The sequence below is a fragment of the Xenopus laevis genome, chromosome 1S (assembly GCF_017654675.1).
Source record: "Xenopus laevis strain J_2021 chromosome 1S, Xenopus_laevis_v10.1, whole genome shotgun sequence".
Lineage (NCBI taxonomy): Eukaryota > Metazoa > Chordata > Amphibia > Anura > Pipidae > Xenopus > Xenopus laevis.
In genome coordinates, this window is record NC_054372.1 from 71,882,643 (window position 1) to 71,909,556 (window position 26,914).

The following is a 26,914-nucleotide window of genomic DNA, read 5'->3' on the forward strand; positions in this document are numbered from 1 at the left end:
AAATACCACCACATTACACAGCCACTGTACGCCATTGTATGGATGAATAGCCATTGGATACAGTTGTTCCCTATGAGCACATCTGTACTTTGTCATGTTCTTTATCATGTTCTTGCTACTATCATGTCACAATGATACACCCAGCATTATTTACTTAACATATTACATCTGCTAAGTGTGCACTGTCTTGTCCTGTCCCTGCACTATGCTGTCCTGTCTTGCAGGAGTTGCATATTTTTGCACTTTTTGTCTGTTGTCCGGTACATATATGTTGTGTGTAGCACCATGGTCCTAGAGGAACGATGTTTTATTTCACTGTGTACTGTACAAACGTATATGGGTGAAATGACGATAAACTCACTCTTGACTTGACTCTTGTTGGGCCCTGTGATTTGTGATGGTGGCCCTGGTCAATGGGTACAGTGAATGTCTACAGTGAAGTTTAATTAACAATCTTCTGTTTGAAGAGAAACAATGTAAAGTTCCTAAGCGTGAATTTACAGGGTGCTCAAGCGCTCCCTAATATAGGTTTGTTCCACAAGCGGACCTCACACTACCTCTCACACAGCGTCCTTCCTCAGAGTGGTGTAAGCAATTCAAGCTGCAGTTACGGCTATATTAACAGCTAGATAAATGTTGACACAACAAATGCCCTGTGGCTGTGAGTTTGAAAGGAATGGCTAGTCCTGAAGACAGTGGGGCTTAAAGGGATCCTGTCATCGGAAAACATGTTTTTTTCAAAACGCATCAATTAATAGTGCTTGTCTAGCAGAATTCTGCACTGAAATTCATTTCTCAAAAGAGCAAACATATTTTTTTATATTCAATTTTGAAATCTGACATGGGGCTAGACATTTTGTCAATTTCCCAGCTGCCCCAGGTCATGTGACTTGTGCCTGCACTTTAGTCGAGAAATGATTTCTGGCAGGCTGCTGTTTTTCCTTCTCAATGTAACTGAATGTGTCTCAGTGGGACATGGGTTTTTACTATTGAGTGTTGTTCTTAGATCTACCAGGCAGCTGTTATCTTGTGTTAGGGAGCTGTTATCTGGTTACCTTCCCATTGTTCTTTTGTTTGGCTGCTGGGGGGGGGGGAGGAAGGGGGTGATATCACTCCAACTTGCAGTACAGCAGTAAAGAGTGATAGAAGTTTATCAAAGTACAACTCACATGACTTGGGGCAGCTGGGAAATTGACAATATGTCTAGCCCCATGTCAGATTTCAAAATTGAATATAAAAAAAACCTGTTTGCAATTTTGAGAAATGGATTTCAGTGCAGAATTCTGCTGGAGCAGCACTTTTAACTGATTCATTTTGAAATATTTTTTTCCCATGACAGTATCCCTAATAATCGACAGTGCGCGCACCGTGGATTAAGAGGCTGCTGCGCTGGCGGACTGAGTTGTACAGAGTTAATGGGAAGTGGCTGAAGCCCAGGGCGCGGCTTGTTTAGAGTAATTGTCTTTGCTGCGCTGGGAGAGAAGAGCTGCTGCTGTTGCGCTTACTTCGTCCTGTTCCCCTCCTTATTGACGTCCCGCTAGGTGAGTTCCTCCTCTGTGGGTTCGCTCAGTGGAATTCTTGTGTTCCGCGGTCTTCGCAAACTTTATTCTGCTATTGGGAAACTAGGTCTGTGACCATGACGCACCGAGCACACAGGCCGGATAGGGAAGCCATAAGGCTGGTGTAATATGCGCTGTTAGTTCATGTATTTGTTCGGAAGTTAGTAGGATCGTGTCAGTATCTATGGGAGAGTGATTGCATTTCTTATATAGTAGAGTAATGATAAAAATACTAGGCATGTCTACTGTGGCCCTTGTGATCTTCTTGGCCATTATATTGCCTTTACAACTGAGACAATAAATGTACATAGCAGAGCCCTGTGGTTCTTTCATTTAGAAGTGTGTGGACTACCTTTGTTCCCTCCACACCACCTACTTCTCTTAGAGTAAAACTAAACTATCGGGCTGTAGAATCCGGGGTTAGCTATAAGCCAATTTAGCCAACTTGTCACTGCAAGAGCTTGGGGAACCCAACTTTAAAATCTTTTTAATCTGTTCGCGTGTCCACACAGAAAAATGAATGCACTGATGCACTCCTATTGCCTTATGCAATAAGTATCAGGCTAAACAGTGGTGACAGGCAGCACCTGACTCTCTTCTAGATATAATGGGTTTACCTTTAAATAAATGAAATGTATGTGCATAATGCTTCACGTAACAAGCATCAAAGCTCATTTACAAAAGCTTGAATATACAGGGTTCTGCACACCTTGTCCTGTGTGTTGATCCGTAGGCCTATGGGTGGATCCTGTACAGAACTGGCCCATGTAGTGACCAGACAAAGGTTACAAAAAGCTGAAATACAAAATACTAGTAAGCCACTCCTTACTTACCAACTTAAAAAGTGGGAGGCCCCTGAAAAATCCATGCAAGCTAAAATGTCTGCAATTAGTGATAATTAATTTTTAATTGTAATAAATACAGTAGAGCTGTATTTCCTTGGGTCCCTAGATGTTACTGAACTACAACTTCCAACATGAATTAACATTTGAGCTGTAGTCCACCAGCGTATGGAAATTGCAAGTTTTAAGACAATTGAGAATTGCATTCTGGTAAAAAAAAAAAAGAACTTTTCTTTGTTGCATGTTAAAGGAAAACTATACCCCCAAAATGAATACGTAAGCAACAGATAGTTTATATCAAATTGAATGACATATTAAAGAATCTTACCAAACTGGAATATATATTTACATAAATATTGCCCTTTTACATCTCTTGCCTTGAACCACCATTTCGTGACTCTATCTGTGCTGCCTCAGAGATCACCTGACCAGAAATACTACAACACTAACTGTAACAGGAAGAAGTGAGGAAGCAAAAGGCAGAACTCTGTCTGTTAATTGGCTCATGTGACCTTACATGTGGTTTGTATGTGTGCACAGTGAATCTTACGATCTCAGGGGGCGGCCCTTATTTTTTAAAATGGCAATTTTCTATTTATGATTACCCAATGGCACATACTACTAAAAAAGTACATTATTATGATAATGGTTCATTTACATGAAGCAGGGTTTTACACATGAGCTGTTTTACTCAGTATCTTTTAATAGAGACCTACATTGTTTGGGGGGTATAGTTTTCCTTTAAAAGAATACTCTTGTGATGTGGTATTTATGTTTTTTTTAGGTGTAGTGAATGAGTAATGTAGGTTTTACTTATAAATATTTGTGTGCTATAATCACAGACATATATTATTGATTCTTTACAATAATAGAGTGTGATTTTCATAAAAGGTTTTTCGCCAGCTTTGATCTAGTTATATTGTTGTTAAGTTGGGTTGTGTACATATCCTGTAGATGACAGAGGAATGCTATTGCAAAAGAAGTTTTAAAAAAGGCTAGAGAAAAGTCAGGGTGTGTGTAGGTGTGGTAACTATCTTGCTTCATATCCTGCTGAAACCATGAACAGGATAGGAAGACTGTTACAGTTAGGAATGTTCGCTCAGAATCTCTGGCTCCTAGGCAGGGATTGTGTGGAAGGAAAGGCATCAAGTGGAAAGATTTTACATTGCTGCGCTATGTGTACATCTTATTATATATGAGTTAAACTGGATGTTGCTGAGGATAATAAAAACACAAAAGTTCAAGAACAATACTTTTTACATATATGTCATAAAATTCCAAAAACCCATGTTTTTAGAAATACATTTTGCTGGAAAAAAATTAGTCACTGGTAAAACATGGGGCCAGGGAGTGTGCATTGATCTGCCCCCTTTTTGTGTGTTTGCAGCAACTGTGGTCATATTGCTAGAATTTCCACTATAATTAAAATGGCATACCCTCCCAAACAATTTTATGTAAACTTGCTTGGAGTTCTTTGAGTTGTTCTGATATTAGCATTTTTACACTGTAATATGGTTATATGTGTGTTAGGAGTGTCCCCTGCAGTTATGTCATAAGCCTGGTCCATGTGCTTGAAAGGGGAGTGGGGAGGGGTCAAGGGGCCGGGGTTGGGGTAGGATGAGGTAGAGGAAGGACTAGTGCCTGATCCGCACCTGCCACATCCCCCTACCCGAAGCCGCTACCCGACCCGGACCCTATAATTTAAACTTACCTTCCGAGTCAGGAGCCGCAAAACTGGAAGTGGCGTCACCCATGCTCCAATTCTTCCGGAAAGGTACCGAAAAATTGGCTACAGCACTACAGGGGCCGGTGGGACCAGTCTCGTACATTCGCCAGATACCCAGGCGAGTTACCCGTGGACTACCCACATGGTCAAGAAATCAGGGATTTTCTACCCAGAACCAGACTGCTTTGTGGGTATTCCGCAGGTACTCGAACTGGTGCATGACGCTAGGATTAAGTATGTGTCTAGTGCCCCTCCCGTAGGCATGTGCCTACCCCTAGTTCCCGCCCTGCACCTCCTTAGGGACTGTTACAAACATCATTATGTGTTTGACGCGTGTTAAAACGCAGGTTTGAGCACGAAAAAACACATTCACTAATTGATTCCATTATATTCTGCCAGGCTGTCCTCATGAGCGTTCTGAGTTGCATTTTACTCAGTTTGTGCTTGAATGTGCATGCTGCATTTTCTTGCGCTTGATGCACGTTCAGCTATCAGTAGAATAGAGGGTTGCATTTAGGATGGAAAAAATGTGCTTAGCTGCGGCAAAAAAAGGTGTTTGAACGCAGTATATGTGTTTTCCACACTCCGCGTGTGTTTGAAAAACGCAGAAGCAAACGCCTGTGTGTAAGAGCCCTAAAACATGTCTGCTGCGTTCAGTTGCTTTTTATGACAGGAGCTCTAGAGTTCAGCAGAAAAAGCAAATGCCTCCTGCATTGGTAAGTTAAACATCTGCCATTCCTAGTGGTGAGTGGATACAGAGAAGCTGACACAGAAAGGATGAGGAGATACAAAGAGCTGTAGAAACAAGGTTTGTGCTACTGCCACATCATAATGAATAAATGTGGTACCACTTAATGAAGTAAATAAATAAATATTTAAATCAAAAAATACCAAATAGAGTAAAGAATGAAGGAGAAAACACTCACAGTTCACCTCAGTCCCAAGGTGCAAAATCAAAATTACTGTGTCCAAACGGAATGTGAGGATCTCCAAAAAATGCGAAAACAAATGTAAAAAGTAGAAAGGTATCATGTCCTAATAAATTTTCTACTTTTTACATTTGTTTTCGCATTTTTTGGAGATCCTCACATTCCGTTTGGACACAGTAATTTTGATTCAAAGAGCTGGGCTAATAAAGAGTCACTCAGTCAGTGTGCTGCTTTTCATACAAAAAACAGTGGCGGAACTACCGGGAGAGTAGGGGGTGCGATTGGGCCAGGGCCCGTACCCCCAGGGCCAGAAATCGGACGCCCGCATCGTCCGATTTCCGGTCAGATAATCTTGTACGGGAGCGGGGGGCCCGGCTGCACATCCCGTACCAGGGCCCTCCCCCCTCCAGTTACGTTACTCTCAAAAAATAAAATATTTTCTCAATTGTGCGCCTCCTTTTGCCAAGATTGTTGTACTCTAGATAGGTGCCTGTCTACCATATTCTAGTCCTGATAATTTGCCCATGCACTACTGCTACTTACAAGACTTTTATTAAAAAATCTGTGATTTTCATCCACTATTTTTATAATGCTAATTTATTTTAATTCTGCCATTTTATTAGTAAAAATGTACGCATTAAGATAGCAAAAAGGGCAGAGAAATAGAATGTAGTGAGTCTTCTTTGCTACTGGATGCATAGGTAAGGGCAATGAAAGGTAATTGGAATAAAACAGAATGTGCCGTGACCAGTTATGGATCAGCTTCAAGTATTTAGTCTGAGATCTGTCTTGAAATGGGGTGGACATAGTTGGCATAAGGGGTAGGTATAGGCTTGGAAGGCTTCTGTGTTGTCTAACATATGCTCACTTCCACATTGTTCCATGAACCCCTCATTTTGCAGTGGAGAAGCTACACATTGCTGCTATATCAAGAATGATGTATTCTGATAATGCATCCTTGTTGAAATTTGTATTACATAGCATAGCAGAAAATAACAAACTGCAAAATGTCTTTTAATGTAAGTGTATGACCCGCATGTCTTATATTATGAATATTTGTGAATTTGTACCTAAATAATGTACAGTAGAGGTTTATAAAGGGTCAAAACATTAATAAAAAAGTAACCTGGACATAGTGAAAGATTTATATATATTTTGTTAGGTTATTGTTAGGTAGTTTCAGCTATTTATTTTCTGCCTGTACCTTTGAATTTTAAAGAAAGTTTTCTTCTGACTGCAAATGATAAACATTTTTCTTTTTTCAGACACACTTTAAACTGCTATGGCTTCAGTGTGGGTAAGTCTAAACCTAATTATTTACTTCTCACTGTACAGCTCCAATAAGCTGTGGGTGGTTCTGTGCTTTTTAAAGTGTGCTGGGGGCCTGTCATATTTGGTCAGTTTTGCAAGGGGTATTAAATTAATTACAAGGACATTACTTGTGCAGTAAAAAAATGGCTTGCCTTTATCAGATGTGTAAAAATATAGTATGTTGCATTCTTCTCTGCTAAATTCCTTTTTAGATATACATTTGGCATCGGTTGTTTTTTTTCACACATGCATATGAGGTACTATATTTGCTTATGTAGTTTGTTCCTTTAAATATGTTGTTTGTACCATTGCTTATATAATTTATCAGCCCACCTCTGTGGACACAGAGCGTTCGCTCCGCTGCTTTCCACCTGTGTTTTGTAGGCAGGAGGAGAGAAGCAGGTCTGCTCTCTTCTGCAGCTTCCCACTGACTGCAGGTACATGGAGAGGAGATTCACCCAACAATGCCTACTTTCATGTTTTTTTGGCCTATCTCTGCTCCACTTCGTGTAGCTGCACTCATGTAGCAGCGGTACTGTCAGGCTTACCGGTGTGATCCAGGCGGAGAAGGAGCTGGAGCTGAAGATTTCGAACTCACAAGCGCCTCACACAACCACTACCCACCTGGAATGGAACAGGGAGCAGGGTTGTGGAGAGTAGCCAATGAGACTATCAAACGCGGTACAGAGGATAAGGCAAGGTCGTAGTCAAGAAGTCCGAGGTCAAGGCAGGCAGCGAGGTTCGTAACGCATTACCGCGCCGAACAGGACGCATGCGTACGTTCTTACATTGCCCCCCATCAAGGAGCGGCCTCAGGACGCGACAACCAGCAGGCTTACCAGGATAGGTTCCATGAAATCTGTCCAACAACTCAGGAGCGTGGATGTTGGATGCCGGTTCCCAAGAATTTTCTTCCGGACCATAACCCTTCCACCTCACCAGGTACTGGAGCCGTTTGCCTCTTAATCTGGAATCCAGAATCTCTTCCACCTCAAATTCCTCTTGACCGTCAACCACCACGGGAAGCGGTGGAGGAGCCGAACGCCCAGGAAATCGGAACATCGAGACCGGTTTTAAAAGAGCAGCATGAAATACAGGATGTATTTTCCAGGATGCTGGAAGTTTAAGCTGGAAGGCCACAGGATTAACTTGGCGGATGATAGAAAAAGGACCCAGGAAACGTTGACCCAACTTCCTACTGGGACAAGAAAGCTTAAGGTTAACAGTTGATAACCACACACGGTCACCCACCTTGAACTCTGGGTCGCCTCTCCGCCTGCGATCAGCGTAAGTCTTGAAATTTTGTTGCGCCTTCCTCATGTTTTCTTGGAGCCTTTGGAAATTATTCGATAGAAAAGTTAATCTGTCCTTGACAGCGGGAACTAAAATACCAGAAACAATGGCAGAGGGAAAAGTTACTGGATGAAGACCATAATTTGCGAAAAAAGGGGACTGATTAATTGATGAGTGATGGGAATTATTATAAGCAAATTCCGCAAAAGGAAAGAAGATTGACCCAATCGTCTTGGAGGTAAGAAGAATAACACCTCAGGTATTGCTCGAGAGTTTGATTAGTTCGCTCGGTCTGGCCATTGGACTGAGGATGAAACGCAGAGGAAAGAGACACCGAAATCTTGAGTGCTTTGCACAATGATTTCCAGAACTGAGATGTAAATTGTGGTCCCCGATCCGACACTACTTCATCCGGAAGGCCATGGAGTCTTACCACTTCTTTAATGAAGGTATCGGCAGAGGCGGAAGGAAGTTTTGGTAGAGCTTTAAAATGTGCCATCTTGGTTAAGCGATCAACAAAAACAACAATGGTGGAACAATCACAGGACAGTGGTAAATCGGAAATGAAGTCCAAAGAAACTGATCCCCATGGACGGGAAGTCACAGGCAGAGGTTGAAGAAGACCGATAGGCCTGGAGTGAGAGTCCTTAGATCTAGAACAGATTTCACATGAAGCAACAAATTTAAAACAGTCCTTAGCCATCCCAGGCCACCAAAATAATCTCTTGGCCAAGACAATAGTTTTCTTTATACCTGGATGACCTGCCAATTTAGAATCATGACTATTTTTAAGAACCTCCAAACGCATTGATTCTGGGACAAAAATTTTGCCTTGATGAAAAAGAAGACCTTCCTTAGGCAGTAACGATGGTTCAGAAATGTTTAAAGAAGCGTCTTTAATTCTATCCACCAGGGTTGATTGAAGCAGAAGAAAGTTATTAGAATTTAGAATTGTCTCAGGGGCCAGGGAAACCTCGTTTTCAGAAGAAAACATTCGAGATAAAGCATCTGCTTTAACGTTTTTTGATCCAGGTCGGTAAGTAAGATGAAAATTGAATCTCATGAAAAATAACGCCCATCTTGCTTGTCTGGGTCTAAGCCGTTTAGCTGAACGTAAATATTCCAGATTCCTGTGATCAGTAAAAATGAGAATCGGATGTTTAGACCCTTCGAGGAGGTACCTCCATTCTTCAAGTGCCAGCTTGATAGCGAGTAATTCACGGTCAGCCACATCGTAATTACACTCATTCTTGGCCAGTTTACGAGAAAAGAAGGCAACAGGATGAAGATCCTCTTGAAACCCAGTTCTCTGAGACAACACAGCACCCACCGAACAAAACTTTTGATTACTGCGCGTCAGTTCAGTGATTGGAAGGAAGACTTGAGAAATTTTTTTTTATAAATTTTCTATAAAAATATGCAAAGCCGATAAAACGTTGAACGGCCTTTTTAGAAGACGGAATCGGCCAATTAAGAATTGCAGAAATCTTCCTTGAGTCCATCTGGATACCCTGAGGAGAAATACAGAACCCCAAAAAATCTACAGATGATTTTTCAAACACACATTTCTCAACTTTAGCATATAACTGATGAGTGCGTAGGCGGGCCAGAACCTTCTTCACATGAACTCTGTGTTCTTCCAAAGAATTAGAAAAAACAAGAATATCATCTAAATAAATGATGACAAATATATCGAGGAAGTCTCTGAAGACGTCGTTAACAAAATGTTGAAAAGTTGCAGGAGCGTTGCAGAGGCCAAAGGGCATTACCAGGTATTCAAAATGCCCGTAACAAGTACGAAAGGCTGTCTTCCATTCATCGCCATCTCTTATTCTGACCAAATTGTAAGCGCCCCGAAGATCCAATTTAGAAAAGATCTTAGCCTCCGCCAATCGTTGAAATAGTTCGGGAATAAGAGGAAGTGGGTAACGATTCTTAACTGTGATCTTGTTCAAATCCCGGTAGTCTATACACGGCCTTAATGAATGATCTTTCTTCTCGACAAAGAAAATCCCAGCTCCTGCTGGAGAAGAAGACTGTCTAATGAATCCTTTAGCCAAATTTTCATCTAAATAAGAACGAAGTTCCACAAGTTCTGACTCAGATAAAGGGTAAACTCGACCAAACGGAATCTGGGCCCCAGGAAGAAGATTAATAGGACAATCATAAATGCGATGAGGGGGTAACTTGTCAGCCCCTTTCTTATTGAAAACGTCCAAAAACTCCCAATAAGCCTGAGGAAGAAGTTCATGAATTTCCGAAGTAGGGGATAAAAAACAGACCTTTTTTGAAGAAGAAATACAACGAGAAGAGCAGAAATTTGAAAGAAATTTTACTTCACCGGTAGCCCAGTTGATGGATGGGTTGTGCTTCTGTAACCAAGGTAATCCCAGAATAACGGGGAATGAAGGAGAAGAAACCACATCAAAGTTCATCATTTCAGCATGCCCTTTATTCAGCAAAACAAAAAGAGAGACGGTCTCTTGCACCACAGGGCCTGAGGTAATCAGAGACCCGTCAGCCACCCGGAGAGCTACGGGATTCTTCTTAGCTTGGAGCGGAATCTGGAACCGTAGTGCTACTCTATTGTCCAGAAAGCATCCGCTGGCCCCAGAGTCAAGGATTGCTTGGAGTTCTACCTGTTGGTCTCCCCACTGTAAAGACAAAGAGACTGTCAGGAGAGGCACAGGAACATGGCAGGGGGTAAAGTCTTTTTCGAGCAACTTCTTACCCGCTGGGCGGACCGGACAACCCCGAAGCAGATGGCCTGCTTGACCACAGTAAAGACAAAGATTCAGTCTGCGGCGTCTGATGCGTTCCTCCGGAGATAAAGCAGATTTAATAGCACCAATCTGCATAGGCTCTGGGGCTGTAGCGAAGACAGGTGGAGGCATGGCTGAAGGAAAGGTGGACGGCATCCGAACCGGAGGAGGAGCGGATGGTAACATCCAGGTCTGAGGTGAAAGACCCGCTTTCTCCGCCTTTTCTTCCTCTCTACGCTCTCGGAGCCTCTGATCGAGTTGAATGGCGAGGAGGATGAGGTCTTCCAAACTGTCCGGAATGCCAGTACGGGCCAATTCGTTCTTTAACTCAGAAGAAAGTCCGAAGCGGTATTGGTTCTTTAGTGCGGCAGGGTTCCATTCTGTGTCGTCTGCCCACTGCCGGAACTCCAACGTATAGTCCTCAGCAGGACGGACCCCTTGCTTCAGGGCACGTAAGGCAGCCTCAGCAGTAGCGACTCTGTGGGGATCATCGAAAATGACCGCCATTGCATCAAAAAAGGAATCCACCGTAGCCAAGACTGGACTGTGGCGGTCCATGAGACGAAAGGCCCAGGTCTGTGGTTCTCCCGTGAGAAAAGAGATGATAACCCCGACCCGGGTTTGCTCAGAAGGATAGGTGTGGGGCTTTAAAGAGAACAGCAGCTTGCAGTTGCTCCTGAAATTCCGAAACAGCTTCCGGTCTCCGGCAAACTTCTCTGGAAAAGCCACCTTGGGTTCAGAGATCTCCGATGTGATAACTTGAACCTCTGTTGGCGCAGGAGGAGTGGCAGCAGAAGTGGAAGGGAGAGCCACTGGTGGATGAGATCTGATATGCTCCTGTAACTGAGCATATCCACTTTGCAGCTCCCGGACCGCTTGCGTCAGAGAGGACAGCTGCTGGGTTAGGACGGCAAACGGAGAGGCCCCTTCAGCTGGATCCATCTTGGGCCTGGTTATACTGTCAATGTAAGAACGTACGCATGCGTCCTGTTCGGCGCACACGCCGGCGCGCATTACCGCGTCTGCGCCGAACAGGACGCATGCGTACGTTCTTACAGGTACTTGTCAGTGCAGTTACATGGAGCTATGGAAGAGAGCAGATTTGCTTCTTTCCATTGCTTATAAATGTAGTCTGAGAGCAGTGGAGTCAGTGTCTGTCCAGGACCTAAAGATTGGCATTGGAATCGCACCCGGCCCGAATATGCCCGCTCGCAACCCAAACCAAACCCAGTCCCCTTTATTTATAGATCCATGCCCGACCCAGTTTTAAAGTCACAAAAGGGGGTAGGGCAGGACTGTGGCAGAGGCGGAAACCAGCATTTTAAGTTCGCGGGTAGAGAAAGCAGAAGGAAAAGCTCAACACGAAACCTGCTTGTGACCCGGAAAAATTGAGGAAGTCCATCCAAACATGCCCAACTGCACCCAGGTGTCAGGCCAGTCTGAACATCACTGTTTCACAGTATTGAACATTTGCAAGCTAGGGTTTTAGCCTTTACTTTAGCAGCTGGGTGAATCTCCACATTGCAGAACTTGATAAAGAAAAGGTATATTATTTGATTTCCCAAATCTGCAGGGGGGTTGTATTTTTTTTTTGGCTTTTTCTGATATAAGTGTGTTAAGTTTGCCATATTATTCTTAGAGAACTAATTTTAAAAAAAAAGTTTAACAATTTTATTTTGCATGATTTATAATGTAGCCCAGTCCTCTATATTTCCTGGTGCTGTTTTTAGTGTTTAGATGTAAATTCTCACTTATTTTCTGCCTTCTTCGTATACTGTACTGGATTCCTTTAGCTCTTCTCTTTGTTTATACTGGTGCTCCAGCCTTTCTGGTATTTGCACCACCCCAAGCCTGACATTGAGTTTGCAGTAGGGAAGGAGAAAATATGTGTATAATAGAGACATGGATGGGTCTAATTAGGTATAATGACACTCAAGATTTGCAGCCACATTTTAACCGCTACCTGATTTGTCCCACAACTACTTTATCTGCAGACTGATCCACATTAAACTGCCTTTAATTTAACTCAGGGGTTCTGCTCAGCAGGGACCCCTGAGTTAAATTAAAGGCAGGAAAGTTCAGGCAACTTTGGAAAACAAAGCGCTCTGAGTGCCATCCAGTCTGCGATTTAAATTCTAGCTGGCGGGAGGCAGTTCGGGGAGATTAGTCGCACTAAAGAAGAGGTGATATATCTCCGGGCGACGAAATCTCCCTGAATCCGAGCGTGTGACTCTGCCCTAAAAAGTCGGCGACCCCTCCCCCTCGAGAGGCTTAGAAGGTGAAAAGTAAAACTTTACACTTCAAATAAAAATAAAAAGTCAAATAAAAACAAATAAAATGTTTTTATAATCTTGGTGTGGAGTAACTCTTTGAGTTCATAATTCTTTATCAGATTGCATGCCTCTGTGATTTTATTTTACAAACAGGTAGGCAGCAGAGGAACTGTGAAAGATTTCCCAGGCTTCAGTGCTGGCAGAGATGCTGATGCTATCCGAAAGGCAATCAAAGGATTGGGTATGTAGATTTATTAGGGTTGGTCACCACAGAAATAAAAAGCAATAAAAAAACCACTTTCACTTTTTAGATGGGTCATGGTGCACATTAAATATATCATTTCATTACTGTATATATTTGTATAGTAGGCGTTTCAATTTGCACGGATTATCCCACGTTGAGAAAATGGTTACTAACGTAGGTGTGGTGAAATATTAGGAGGGTTACATTTGTTTGTATCTTGGTGAAATGCCCAAGCTTATGTTTTATTATTTCTTTAATAGGAACTGATGAAGATTCGTTAATCAACATTCTGACACAGAGGTCCAACACGCAGAGGCAGCTAATTGTAAAGGAATATCAGGCAGCCTGTGGGAAGGTAGCTTTTTTAATATTTCTTAATCCTCAAATGTGGACAGATGTATTAAAATATGAAATTATAACAGAAAAAACTTTCCCACTATCTATTCATTTCTATGGGATTTTTAGAATCAAATGGTGAACTGTAACTTTCACCAAATGATAAATTAAAATTTTAAAAATCACCCAAGATTGAATAGAAAGTGGGTGAGTTATTCTGTGGGAAACTTTAATCTCACATTTTGATAAATTTGCCCCAAGTTATATACAACCTAGCACCTAAGTGCCTACATCTAGGTACATAAATAACATTTTGCAGATTAATTGCATATGACAGCCTAGAAGAAATAGTATCGCTGTGGTTAGCAGTATATTACCCCAGGTCTAGTTTACTTAAAGGAAAACTATACCCCCAAAATGAACACTTAAGCAACAGATAGTTCATATCATATTAAGTGGCATATTAAAGAATCTTACCAAACTGGAATATATATTTAAGTAAATATTGCCCTTTTACATCTCTTGCCTTGAGCCACCATTTCGGGATGGTCTGTGTGCTGCCTCTGAGATCACCTGACCAGAAATACTTCAACTCTAACTGTAACAGGAAGAAGTGTGGAAGCAAAAAACAGAACTCTGTCTGTTAATTGGCTCATGTGACCTAACATACAGTACAGTGAATCCTACGATCCCAGGGGGCGGCCCTTATTTTTTAAAATGGCTGTTTTCTATTTATGATTACCCAATGGCACATACTACTAGAAAAGTAAATTATTATGAAAATGGTTCATTTACATGAAGCAGGATTTTACATATGAGTTGTTTTATGCAATATCTTTTTATAGAGACCTACATTGTTTGGGGGGTATAGTTTTCCTTTAAAGAAAGGGTGCATGGACTTCATGTTAGCTATTGAGTTATGTTTCACTTTATCTTTTAATAAGTTATTTTATAAATGTCTGTTTAATAAAGATTTTTCTTGTTAATTATTTTTTTCATTAGAGAAGCACTCTGAGATAAAGAGCATTATTTTAAAATAGTTTTGCTGTTAGACTATTTTATCTTTCATGTTTTGTCCTGGAACTCTGCAACTTGGAGTTTCAACTGCTGTCTGGTCACTAGGGCTAAATTACAGAACTAACGCGGCAGTAGTTTGGAATGGAGTATCAATATGAGGTGACTTGAAAAGAGAGACACAATTAAAAATAAAATGCAACCACAGTGTTAACTGTTTTTTTTGCTTGTTGTCGTCACTGACCCCTGACACACAATTTTTTCAATTGCAGACTGGAAATAGGCAGAATAGTTATCCAAAAGTATAAATTATATTAAGCTTCTTAGAATAGGTCCATAGAATAAGCTTAATATCTGCCATGCTGTATTTCAGCCTAGTTTATTTTGCAGGAGCTGAAAGATGATTTGAAAGGCGATCTTTCTGGCAATTTTGCACACATCATGGTGTCCCTAATATTGCCTCAAGCTTATTTTGATGCAAAGCAGCTGAAGAAAGCAATGAAAGTAAGTTTGCTTTGCATATATTCTTTGTGATCTCAGTCTCAGGTTCCCAATAAAAGAATGTATAAAAAATCTATATATCACTTGCCAGTATGCCGACAGTTGACTTTAAGCAATATCAGTATGATGAGAAACATAACAAAATTGTAATGTACTTAACACACAGCATAAGACAATGTCTGCCACATAGAACAATTCTGATGTAACATTATGGCTGTCCATAGTAAAACATATCCATCAAGTTCAATCTTTTTTGTCATTTACTAAATAAAAATGACTAACTGCTAGTTGATCCACACAAAGTAAAAAAAAATATGAAAAAGCCAGGATGGCAGTTGGACTAGTTCCTGGATTAATTTAGTACTAAAGGTATTTTAAGTAGCCCTGTATTTTTGTGAACAGGCACCCAACCCTTCTTGAAACTATCAATAGTCACTTCAGGGAGAGAATGCTATAGACTCTTTCCCTAACTGTTTCTTCTCCTGTCTAAAATTGTTTAGGGTTCACTCAGGGCTAGCCCTCTTACCTGGTTTGAAGGATGGTTGCAAAATATTTGCTCCTGGACAAGTTTTTGTTCTGAAACTGGAGATGTGTTGGGCGCCTGTGCTGAAACACTCAGAAAAGCTTTACTGAATAACCAGGGAAGCAGAGCATATATTAGAGGAACGAAAGTGTTTTAATGTAATGAAAATATAATGTTGTGTTGCCCTGGGCTGGTAAAACTGGTTTGCTTCAGAAACTACTGTAGTTTATATAAACAAGCTGCTGTGTAGCCATGGTGGCAGCCATACAAGGCTCAGGTTACATAGCAGATAACAGATGCACTCTGCAGAATACCATTGTATTCTATTACAGAGCTTATCTGTTATCCACTAAGTAACCTGTGCCATTTCTCCTTTTTAAGCTTCAATGGCAGACCCCATAGCTGCAAAGCGGTTTGTTTACATTAACTATAGTAGTCTTTTTAAAGCAAACAAATAACTTTTACCAACAGGGCAACAGTACATTATATTTGAACTTAAAACAGTTTCATTTTTTTTTTTTTTTTGCTGTTACTATTCCCTTAAGGCAGTACATGTTAAAACTTGTCAAACAAAAATTGTACTCACCGCAGTTAATACATTTCTTTTCCACTGCACAAGGCACCTGTTGGTTCACTTGGATTATATAGTACAGTATCTACCTTTATCACTCTAACTTGGTGTCCCTATTTTAGTTGCGGGTTGCTAATTATGGTGGCTTCTGAGTTAGAGTACTTAGTCCTATTTATCTTCCGCTGCTACACTTCTAAACTAACAAAATCAACCCATAAGTTGGTCAGCCAGATTTGGGTGCCTGGGTACCCATTCCATGTTTGTACAAAGGATTTCCATGTACCATGGGGATTCTAAAAGAGTACTAAACCTTTCCCTTACCTTAAACTCAATAGTGGTATAGAATTTATTTGGGCAGTTTGACACTTTTAAACAGGGTCTTCCGTACATTTATTTCAATAGTTGGGAGAAACACGGTGCTCCAGAATAAATTGTAAATGACTCGCTAAATAGTTAATGTGGTCCAGGTGCACCAGCCCCAGACCCCCAGCTTTAGGGAGCAATATGGCAAAGGATGTGAAGAAGAAGCAGGGCCGACACTCAAACGGATCCACAGGACCAGAGAAAATTTGTTAAAATATAATTTTATTTATACAAAGTTCAAAAATGTATATTTGCATCTCCATCCACCCTACATGTTTCACATCCACTTAGGGCACTTAGTCATGGGTTTGTCGGCCCTACTTCTTCACATCCTCTTCCGTACATACAACATTACAGTTTTTGCAAAAACCTGAAGTCCATCCTTTTGCCTAATTCTTTCGTTTTCCAGACTTGCATGCATGTTTTTATGCAGATATGTGGTTTATTCCCTTCTCTAGTTCTGTGGAATATTTTATATAAATAAAAGCTCATAATAATAATAATGTACTTCTCTTTGGCAAGGCTAAAACTGCATTTTCAGTGATCAAATGTATTTAATGTCTGAATTTTTATTTTGTCTAAATAAGGGCACAGGTACAACAGAAAGCATCTTAACTGAAATCCTAGCATCAAGAACCAGCAAACAAATGAAAGACATAGGTGATGCCTACTATACAGGTATTTGTCTAATATCGTTATGGCAAGCTGAGCTTAAAGCTTTTAGATGCTATCTTCAGTATTATGACTAAAGCATTTTACAGCACCCCTTAACTCTGCTGGGAGCTGTAGTGCTCTGACGTATGGATACTGAAATTCTCTCAAAGGGATTCTGTAATGGAAAAACACGTTTATTTTACAAAATGCATGAGTTAATAGCACTTCTCCAGCAGAATCCTACAAACATTTTCCCAGGTACCCTCAGCCATGTGACACATGCTCTGATAAACTTCAGTTACAGTTAGTAATTGGAGGGATGCCACCTCCTCCCTTTCCCCCAAGCAGCCTATCAACAGAACAGTGGGAAGGTAACAAAATTAATCCAAAAAGAGAGAGCATGACCCATAGTTTTGCACCCCTACTATATCATAAAGATATGAATAAAGATGGGATATAAAAGGTCAGATTGAACTGGATGACTGATCTCAGATAGGGAAGAGCATACTGTACAGCTAATAGTGCCTCCCTTCCGCCCATCCACCGACCAATTATGGATTCACCGTCTCCCTGCCTAATAGAATTAAAATTGTAAGCACCTGACACGCGTTTCACTCGCTGTACGTGAGCTTTATCAAAGGATAACGGTTTGGTTAGCCTTTGATAAAGCTCGCGTACAGCGAAGGGTGGGTGGAAGCGGGAAGTTTTTGCACCGTTAGGTGACAGAATTCAACGCAGCCAGACTATTCTCCGGTAACAGCACCTTGCATCACGTGTTCATCGAGGGAGCTGTGCGGGGTGGTTAACGGGCAGGATCTAAGATGCTCATGCGGTTACCAATATACTGATAAGAGCGAGCTTAATCTGAGATCTATCCAGATAAATCTTTATTCATATCTGGCAATCTTAGATATAATAACTGGCACAGAGTCTCATTCCCCATCACTGACTCTCCCTATAATTTCACTATTATCTGTACAGCATGCTATGGAGGTCATGTTTGCACTAACTGAGATCAATCATCCAGTTTCAATCTGACCTTTTATATCCCGTCTATAAGCTGATGACCTGTGAGTTGGGACAGCTTTTCTCTCCTAATTTCCTTTTAATTGAAGAATTTTGGATATACTATTTTTAACAATTATGACTAAAGGTTAAGTTTTATCCTTTAATCAAACATTTTGAGAATTTTCTCTCTCTATTGCCCCACAGCTTAGGAAGTAGACCAGTTGATTCCCTCCAAAGAGTTTTTAAGGGCAGATGACAAAACATCTCTTGTTTCTTCTCCACCGACTAACAAGAGAATTGGCAATAGGGAAACATACAATGTGTGACTACTTTCCGAGGTTCACTGGCAAGGAACTTCGGGTCACGTATGTTTCCCCAGCAGCGATTCACATACCCGCGAGTACCTGCAAGATTTTGCTGCTTACACCAATATAATGAGTTTCTGCCCTGTGGATGGGCAATGTGCATTTCCTATAAAGTATACAATATGTTTGTGGTTATATCATATCTACTCACACTACAATATTTTCCCCTATGATACAAATGTATTTTATGCAAATAAGTGAAAATGTAATCAGCAAAAGAAAATGTATTAAAAAGAAATAATCAAATAAATAATGGGTGTTTTTAGAGATTTCCTTATTTGTAAGGACAATTCCCTGGATTTTTTTCATAGCCTGTAAGAAATCTGTCTCCAAATATTCCCCTATATCAAGCACAAGTTTACTGGAGAATGGAAACATGGCAAATACAATGGTATCCTGACAAAATAATTTTCTTTTTAGGGTCTCACGTTTTAATATACTGTAAATTCAACAAATAATTTATTTAGGCACCGTTTATGATCAATTTATACAGGAGTATTGGCAAAAAGAAATGTGATTAACTTAAATATAAAAAAAACCTGTATAGTGCAGCCCACTATACAGGTTATTCAGTAACAGAAGCAGTGTTTGTCAGGGTCCAGGAACCCATTGCAACTAGCAATCTAAAGAAGTTGGAATACTGAAAACAAGCAAAAGCAGTTGCTCTTGATTATTAGACCATTTAGACTTAGCTAAGTTTGATAAAATTGCAGCTTTTTTTTAATAGACCAAAATATTTACTTAGCATGCATTTGTGTTTAAGCATCATTTGTTGTTGCATGTGCATTTGCCTTGTTGGCATGACTTTTGAAATATGCTGCAGTGGAACTCTGCAACATTACATCTAATTGTACTACTCTCAATTTTGCAGTGTATGGGAAAAGCCTTGGAGATGAAATCAGTTCCGAAACATCTGGCGACTTCAGGAAAGCCCTGCTGTTCTTAGCCAATGTATGGGAATCTAATCAGCGCTGTAAAACAATCAGACAGGGGGGTCATAATATAGTGGGATGGCCTACATCAGGCTTTCAAAACTAATTCTCACTTCATTCTGGCCTAGTCAGATGTACATGTTACAATATGTTCCAAAGTCATTTAATGAATTAATGTTGGCAGTGTGCTATTCATTAGCAACCTGTTCTTAGCTTTGGGCCACAAATGTTGCTTGACTACAGTTTCTTGCATAAATGCCAGACATTTAGTACAGGTATGGGATCTGTTATCTGGAAACAGTTATCCAGAAAGCTCCAAATTAAGGAATGGCCATTTTCTGTAGAATCCATTTGATCAATTTTTAAAAATGTAATCAGTACCTTGTACTTGATCCAAACTAAGATATAATTAATTCTTATTGGAAGCAAAACCAGTCTATTGGGTTTATTTAATGTTTACATGATTTTCTAGTGGATGAAGGTCCACTTTTTAGGGTGTCATGTTTTTAGTGGATGATGTATCTTATCTGGAAAACCCCAGTTCTCAGGCATTCTGGATAACAGGTCTCGTACCTGTACAGGTATAGTATCTATTACAAGCAGTGTACTGTTCTCTTCAATACATTTTTGCAAGTAATTAATTCTGACAAGTGTCAGACATCCGCATTAACCAACAGGATAATATTAGCATTTGGAAGTGAATAAGGGTATCCACCCATTTTTTCTTAAGTATCTATTATCCGTAATGCTCCAGACATGAGGTTTTCTGGATAAAGGATCTTTCTGTAATCTGGGTCTACTAAAACATTTAAACACAATAGCATTGTTTTGCCACCAGAATGGATTTATGCAGCTTAGTTAGGATCAAGTACGGGTCTTTCTGTAATTTGGATCTTCATACCTTAAGTCTACTAGAAAATCATGTAAACATTAAATAAACCCAATAGGCTGGTTTTGCTTCAATAAGCATTCATTATATCTCAGTTGGGATCAAGTACAAGGTACTGTTTTATTTAGGGATGCACCGAATCCAGGATCCGGTTCGTGATTCCTCCTTTTTCAGCAGGATTCGGCCAAATCCTTCTGTCCGGCCGAAGCCGAATTTGCATATGCAAATTAGGGGTGTGGAGGGAAATTGTGTGACTTTTTGTCACAAACCAAGGTAGTAAAAAATGTCTTCCCCTTTCCACCCCTAATTTGCATATGCAAATTTTGTATAACATGCAAATTAGGATTTGGTTCCGTATTCGGCCGAACCCTTGCAAAGGATTCCGGGGTTCGGCCTAACCCAAAATAGTGGATTCGGTGCATCCCTAGTTTTGTTACAGAGAAAAAGGAAATAATTTTTACAAATTTGGATTATTTCATTATAATGGAGTCTATGGGAGACAGTCTTACCATAATGGACTTAAACACATCATTTTTTAATTTCAACTCCTTCATCAATGTTCCCAATTCTTTTTCTAGACTGTATTGCTAGCTCACTGATTGTGTTCAGAATAATAGCAGTGTGTTTAGAAAAAAAAAAAGCAAATAAAGCTCAAAATCCTTATAGCATTTATTTCCATACAGACAAATGCATTGGGAACACTGCTCATTCTATTCCAAATCAAACTACCCTGTTGTCTGAACAATGTCTGAAACAACCCATTTTACTCAGATTTTCAGAGAGAAATGCACTATAACCAGCATGCACAACAATTTGCTGCTTTCTTTCCTTAAATAAGGGCCATAATTGACACCTGTTTTTCACTGAATGAATCGAACTCGAACATTATTATTTGGAACAAGCTATTATTTTGTACACTGCTATTAATAACAAGCCTCAATTAATGATTCAATTACACAGAATCAACAGCATGCATGGCATAACCGTTGGGTCTGTTGGTTTTCTATTACTCTACTACACCTAATAGTAAATTATTTGACACATAGAAATATAATTTCTACCAAAAACAGTGATTGACCAGGTTAGTGACGTCAGACTGCTATTATTCTGAACACAAATGTACATTGTCTGGACACATTTAAAATAAATCCCACCTGAGCTTTGATGTCAAAAACTAACCCCAATTTTTTGAGGATTGGTTTATCTGAATGTGTGCAACTTGTCTGTAGATGATAAGCAGGGAAGATAGGAAGGCACATGTACTAAGGAAAATATTTTCCCATGGATTAATTTGAATACATTTCTGCCAGCATTTTACATGCCCTTCTGTGTTTGTGCTTCTATGAGCTGCATTTATTGGTTCCAGCATTTCAGGGTACAGGTATGGAACCTGTTATTCAAAATTCTCAGGATTTTCGAATAACAGATCTTTCTGTATTTTGGCTTATTATACCTTAAGTCTACTAAAAAATCATTTAAATTTTAAATAATCCCAGGAGGCTTGTTTTGCTCCTAATAATGATTAATTATATCTGAGGGATAAATCACAAGGGACTTTTATTATTACAGAGAAATAGAAATTAATTTTTTAAAATGTCTAATTATTTGAATAAAATGGAGTCTATGGGAGACGGCCTTCCTGTAATTCTGAGCTTTTTGGATAGTGTGTTTCTGAATAACTGATCCCATACCTGTATTTTGATTTGTGAGAAAGAAGCATTCTTGCTGAATATGAAAAATTAGTGGCCAAACCCTGTATATTTATTTTGCTTCTCTGTATTTTATTTGGAAGGCCAGACGTGATGAAGGTATAAAAGTGGATGAACAGCTTGCTAAAAAGGATGCAGAGGTAAATAAAGTTAGATCTGCCCTGTAGCTTGGAGGCACTGGTATCTAGACTTCAGGTTGTCCAGAATCCTGTGGTAACTGACTTTACTTTCAATTTCAGATTTTGCCTTGTTTAGTGCAACATTGAGTGATGTCCTAATTAAAATAAGAGGCACAAAGTATACTAGAAAAAGCCCTATTCATTGGACTAATGTTCAAAAAGAGAATATACTCCATCATTATATGTTGCATTAAAATCTCTTCATGCACATCTTGACAAAAGTTTACTTTTTGATCAGTGATAGAAATAATGAAAATGATCTAAAAAGATAAATGTATTATGGGCATTTTAAAAGAATAATACCATATACTAGCCCTCAGAAGACAATATTGAAAAAGGACATTATTTTCTTAAATGTTCCAGTAGCCCTTAGCATTTTAGTTGCATTTTAAATCTGTGCTTTACCAAAGACATACAGCAGGGTAGCTTATATTCATATGCAATACAATCTATTCCAATAATGTAAGTCCTTTGTGTTAAAATGGGAAATACAGTATGACATTTCTACTCTGTTGTTAAACTATAAACAGGAACTTACCTGTCATGCACAATTCTTGTTTTTAGATTCTGTATAACGCTGGTGAGAAAAAATGGGGCACAGATGAAGACAAGTTCATTGAAGTTCTATGTCTGAGAAGTTTTCCCCAACTCAAGCTAAGTAAGGGCAAACTCGCCTAACCAAACTGTAAATTGGTGTCTTTAACATTGCAAAGAAAAGTTTTTACTTCTATGGTTCTATAACGGTCTAAAGATCAATGGCTTATGAATTTTTATTTTTTCCTCCCCAGCATTCGATGCTTACAAAAGTGTATGCAACAAAGATATTGAAGACAGCATAGACAGTGAGGTGTCTGGGCATCTTGAGGATTTGCTAATTGCCATAGGTAGGTTATTAAAAATGGGAACAATTTGGAATCTGTTAATATCCCACTTACCTTAGAGAATATTAGGACTTAAAGTGGACCTGTCACCCAGACACAAAAATCTGTATAATAAAAGTCCTTTTCAAATTAAACATGAAATCCAATTTCTATTTTTTATTAAAGTATTCATAGCTGTTGTAAGCTCATTTAAAAATCTCAGCTGTCAATCAAATATTGTCTGCCACTCCTCTATGCCCTGGGCATAGAGGCGGGTCAGACAATTACTTTCACTTTCCATTCAGCACTTTTAAGATGCCACTGCTCTCGACATATTCCCCCGTTCTCTTTACCATTTAATTGTGTAGCCAGGGCATGGGGATGGACATCAGGTCCCCCATTCTGGTGCACAAACAAGATTCTGAGATGACATGAGACTTGCCTTAATAACAGTGTCCACAAAATGGCTCCTGCCTGCTTGCTATAATTATGAATTCCCAGACTGAAGGAAACTAAATTCGAATAATTTATATAGTGTAGTTAAAGTTCATTTTGCTTGACTAATGTGATAAAATAGGATTTTTAATAATATTTTTGGGTGACAGGTCCCCTTTAAGATTTCTGTAAGTGTTCAATTAAAACACGTTGGCAGAGGTAAGGTTACACTTAAATTTAGCAGAGCAATTATCATTAGCTATGAAAATAAACTAATTCAAAGCAGTTTTCAAATACAGTTATGGGACCTGTTATCTAGAATGCTCAGTACCTGGGGGTTTCCAGATAATGGATTTTTTTGTAATTTGGATCTTTCTGTAATTAGGAGCTTTCTGGATAATGGCCTTTTGGTTAATGGATCCCATTCCTGTATTTAATATAATAAAATACAAACTACATAAATAAATAAATACTTAATCTGTTTAGTACTTCGTGGCCTTGGGTGAATTAAAAGTGCATAAAAAATGTGAAAAAAGGTTAAGGGAAATTTGGGAATGATTGAATTCCTTTTAACACCTTCTGATTGTTACAGTTTAGATAAGCAGTTTCTTCAGAATCAAGTTGCATTTAAACATAGAGACAAATATTTTCATGAAATGTTGCTTCTGTTTCATTGTAAAGGAAATTAAAATTGTATGTTCATTTTACAGTAAAATGTGCAAGAAACATGCCGGCATTTTTTGCTGAAAGGCTACACAAATCCCTCAAGGTAATTTTACAGCATCTTTGATTTTAATAAACGATGTCTTTTTTTTATACATATAAACCGTAACATGTATTTTAATTTTAGGGTGCAGGAACAGATGAGTTTACTCTGACTAGAATAATGGTCACTCGATCAGAAATTGACCTTTTGGATATCCGTACAGAGTATAAGAAGCTTACTGGATACTCCTTGCATTCTGCTATTAAGGTATTTTTAGTTGTAAGGGTAATTGTACACAAGGGGGCACATTTACTTAGCTCGAGTGAAGGAATAGAATAAAAAATACTTTGAATTTCGAAGTATTTTTTTGGCTACTTCGACCAAGACTTCGAATCGAACGATTCGAACTAGAAATCGTTCCTATTCGATAATTAAGTACTGTCGACCCCCTACTTTGCCACCTAAAACCTACCGAACATCAATGTTAGCATATGGGGAAGGTCCTAATAGGCTTTCTAGCCAATTTGTGATCGAAGGAAAATCGTTCGATTATTCCTTCGATCGAACGAATAGCGCCAAATCTTTCAATATTCGAAGTCTAAGGATTTAACTTCGACAGTTGAATATCGAGGGTTAATTAACCCTTGATATTCGACCCTAAGTAAATGTGCCCCAAGGTTTTTCTCGTTGCTTTTTAATACATACACATGTTAAAAATATTTACTTTTGTGAATTTACTTGGTTGTTGTGAAGTATGCCTTTGGTTAGTCAGTGCTTGCTAGTGTACAATGGGGGATATTCCTTAAAGGGGATGTAAAGGCAAAAAAAAATAAAATCCCATTTTTATTTTCTTTAATGAAAAACGCACATTTCTCCGATATACTTTAATTAAGAAATGTCTACTATTTTTAAAAGAAACCTGACTGTATGCAGTGAAATTCCCCCTTCGTTTTATTTGCTCTAACTGCAGGAAACAGGATAATATTTAGTGGCAAAAGATGTTTAGGATATCGCTTCCCTTTCCCATAACTATATTTTGTATTGTTGTCCATTATGATTACAATGTACAGCTTTGACTTCCTTTAGATTTAGATCATATTTGTTCCTATGTCATTTTCTTGCAGTCGGACACTTCAGGAAATTATGAGGCAGCACTTTTAAAGCTCTGTGGAGGAGATGACTAAATGGAAAAAAGAATACGAGAAGAAAATGTTTCAATGCAAACGTGCATTTTAAAACAAAAATATATAGTCTTAACACTTGTTCTTTACTGTATTTCATTGCTGTTATTCTTGCATATTGTGAAATATGTCCTTTACAGTTATAGGGACAAAGCCCAATTTCTACATCCAGTTTATACCCCTACTACAGTACAGACTGTGAGCTGCAAGTACATCACCTATGCATCCTTAGCATGCAATATATTTTCAAAATATTTCTGTGCTGTAGCTTAATAAGACTTTTTTTTTTTATTTTTAACATAATAAAATCAGTGTAGGGCGACAAAAGCTGTTTATACACAATAGGAGGATTGATACTGGTATATTTTGTACCCCGACGGCTTCTGTAGTTCCCCATCACTGTTAAAGGGGGAGATAACCTTTGAGATGTTAATGTTTTCACAGTTTTAAACTTTTAATTTTCCTCTCATTGTTAATTCAGACTAGCAGCCCAGGAAGCCAGGCATGTGCTTTCTCAAATGTTACAACTAACTCATTAGTTGCTGGCATTCATTTTATGCTGCTGAGAAATGTAGCAAATTGACAGATTACCTTAATATAGCTCACACACAAAGCAAAACAACCAACCTTTGCATACTGTAATATTTTAATATGTATGATTATATCAGTAGGGTTTTTAGCATGATAACCTACTGCAGGCAAAGCACCCAAAAGTGCCAATAGTCTTGGATTACTACATGTACCATTTATCTGCCAGAGTAGACGAAGAAATGGCAACTACTCTTCCTTTCTGAATGGAATGAAAAGCCATGATGTCAGTGTTTTACTAGTGGGAATTGTCCCAGACATCGACCTGCTTATGCAGTTATTCCCTTATGTCTGTAATGCTCAGCTTAAGTCTACACAAGTGCTTTGTGGCACAATCATATGACAACGTTGGCTATCAAGACAAAGTACCCTAGGCCCCAGTGCATATTTTGAAAAGCACCGAACCAGGGCAGGAAGTAATTAGAACCACTTTTGTTTGCCAAGTTGTAGGGCACCCCTTAGTGATTCCACTTTTTGTTCTTTAAGATGTGAAGCTAACTGGCTGTCACAGGGGGTGACACTATCAGCGACGTCTTTTTCTCTAATTGCCATTCTAGTTTGATGATCCCAATGCTTTATCAATATACAAATTTATATTTGCCTAGTTTTTTGTGTACTTACTCCATTACCCAGTTGTTACTTGTTTCCCCTTTCCATATGGTGCAATCAGTATCCTCATTTTGCTTCTGTTCTTTACATGCAATCTCCCTTATAGCTGGGCACTGAGGAGATTAGTGTACAAACCCTTTCTGAGAGCAGCAGGAGAGGAAGAGTGTTTTAAATGGAATCTATGGTGACAAAAATAATTTACTTGCAGTTTAAAATGGCTAAACATTTTGTTTGTCCTGCTTTCTCCTCAGCCCGAGTTCATAATGATGTTCTGTTTGCAGCCAGCTGTACTGCTAAAGTCATTTCAGCTCTGTGCTTCAATGCACAAAAGTGCTTTTTGGCCTTACAACAAACAGAATCTTTGCTGAGAAACAAACCGCAGCAGTTTTCATACTTCCTGGCAGTGGGGCACAAAACAGGGGTTTTTAGTTACAAAAGTATGATCAAAAATTTGATAAGCCACCAGACCACGGTGGTAAACCCCATACGGTGGTCCCTAACTTGTTTACTTCCAGGTCATACTATAAAAAGGCTTGTACCTCTGCATAGTAG

At 39.3% G+C, this 26,914-nt stretch overlaps 1 protein-coding gene across 1 annotated transcript; it reads left to right on the plus strand.

The window, feature by feature from the left end:
- The first annotated feature begins 1,394 nt into the window (after nt 1-1,394).
- Nucleotides 1,395-26,352, plus strand: anxa3.S (annexin A3 S homeolog). Its single transcript, XM_018243465.2, has 13 exons — nt 1,395-1,541; nt 6,322-6,353; nt 12,849-12,936; nt 13,200-13,294; nt 14,680-14,793; nt 16,835-16,925; nt 19,146-19,225; nt 21,888-21,944; nt 22,548-22,641; nt 22,772-22,867; nt 23,989-24,047; nt 24,129-24,251; nt 25,109-26,352. Exons 2-13 carry the CDS (start codon nt 6,339-6,341, stop codon nt 25,166-25,168), a joined length of 972 nt encoding a protein of 323 aa, XP_018098954.1. The 5' UTR covers nt 1,395-1,541; nt 6,322-6,338; the 3' UTR covers nt 25,169-26,352.
- Nucleotides 26,353-26,914: the final 562 nt, after the last annotated feature.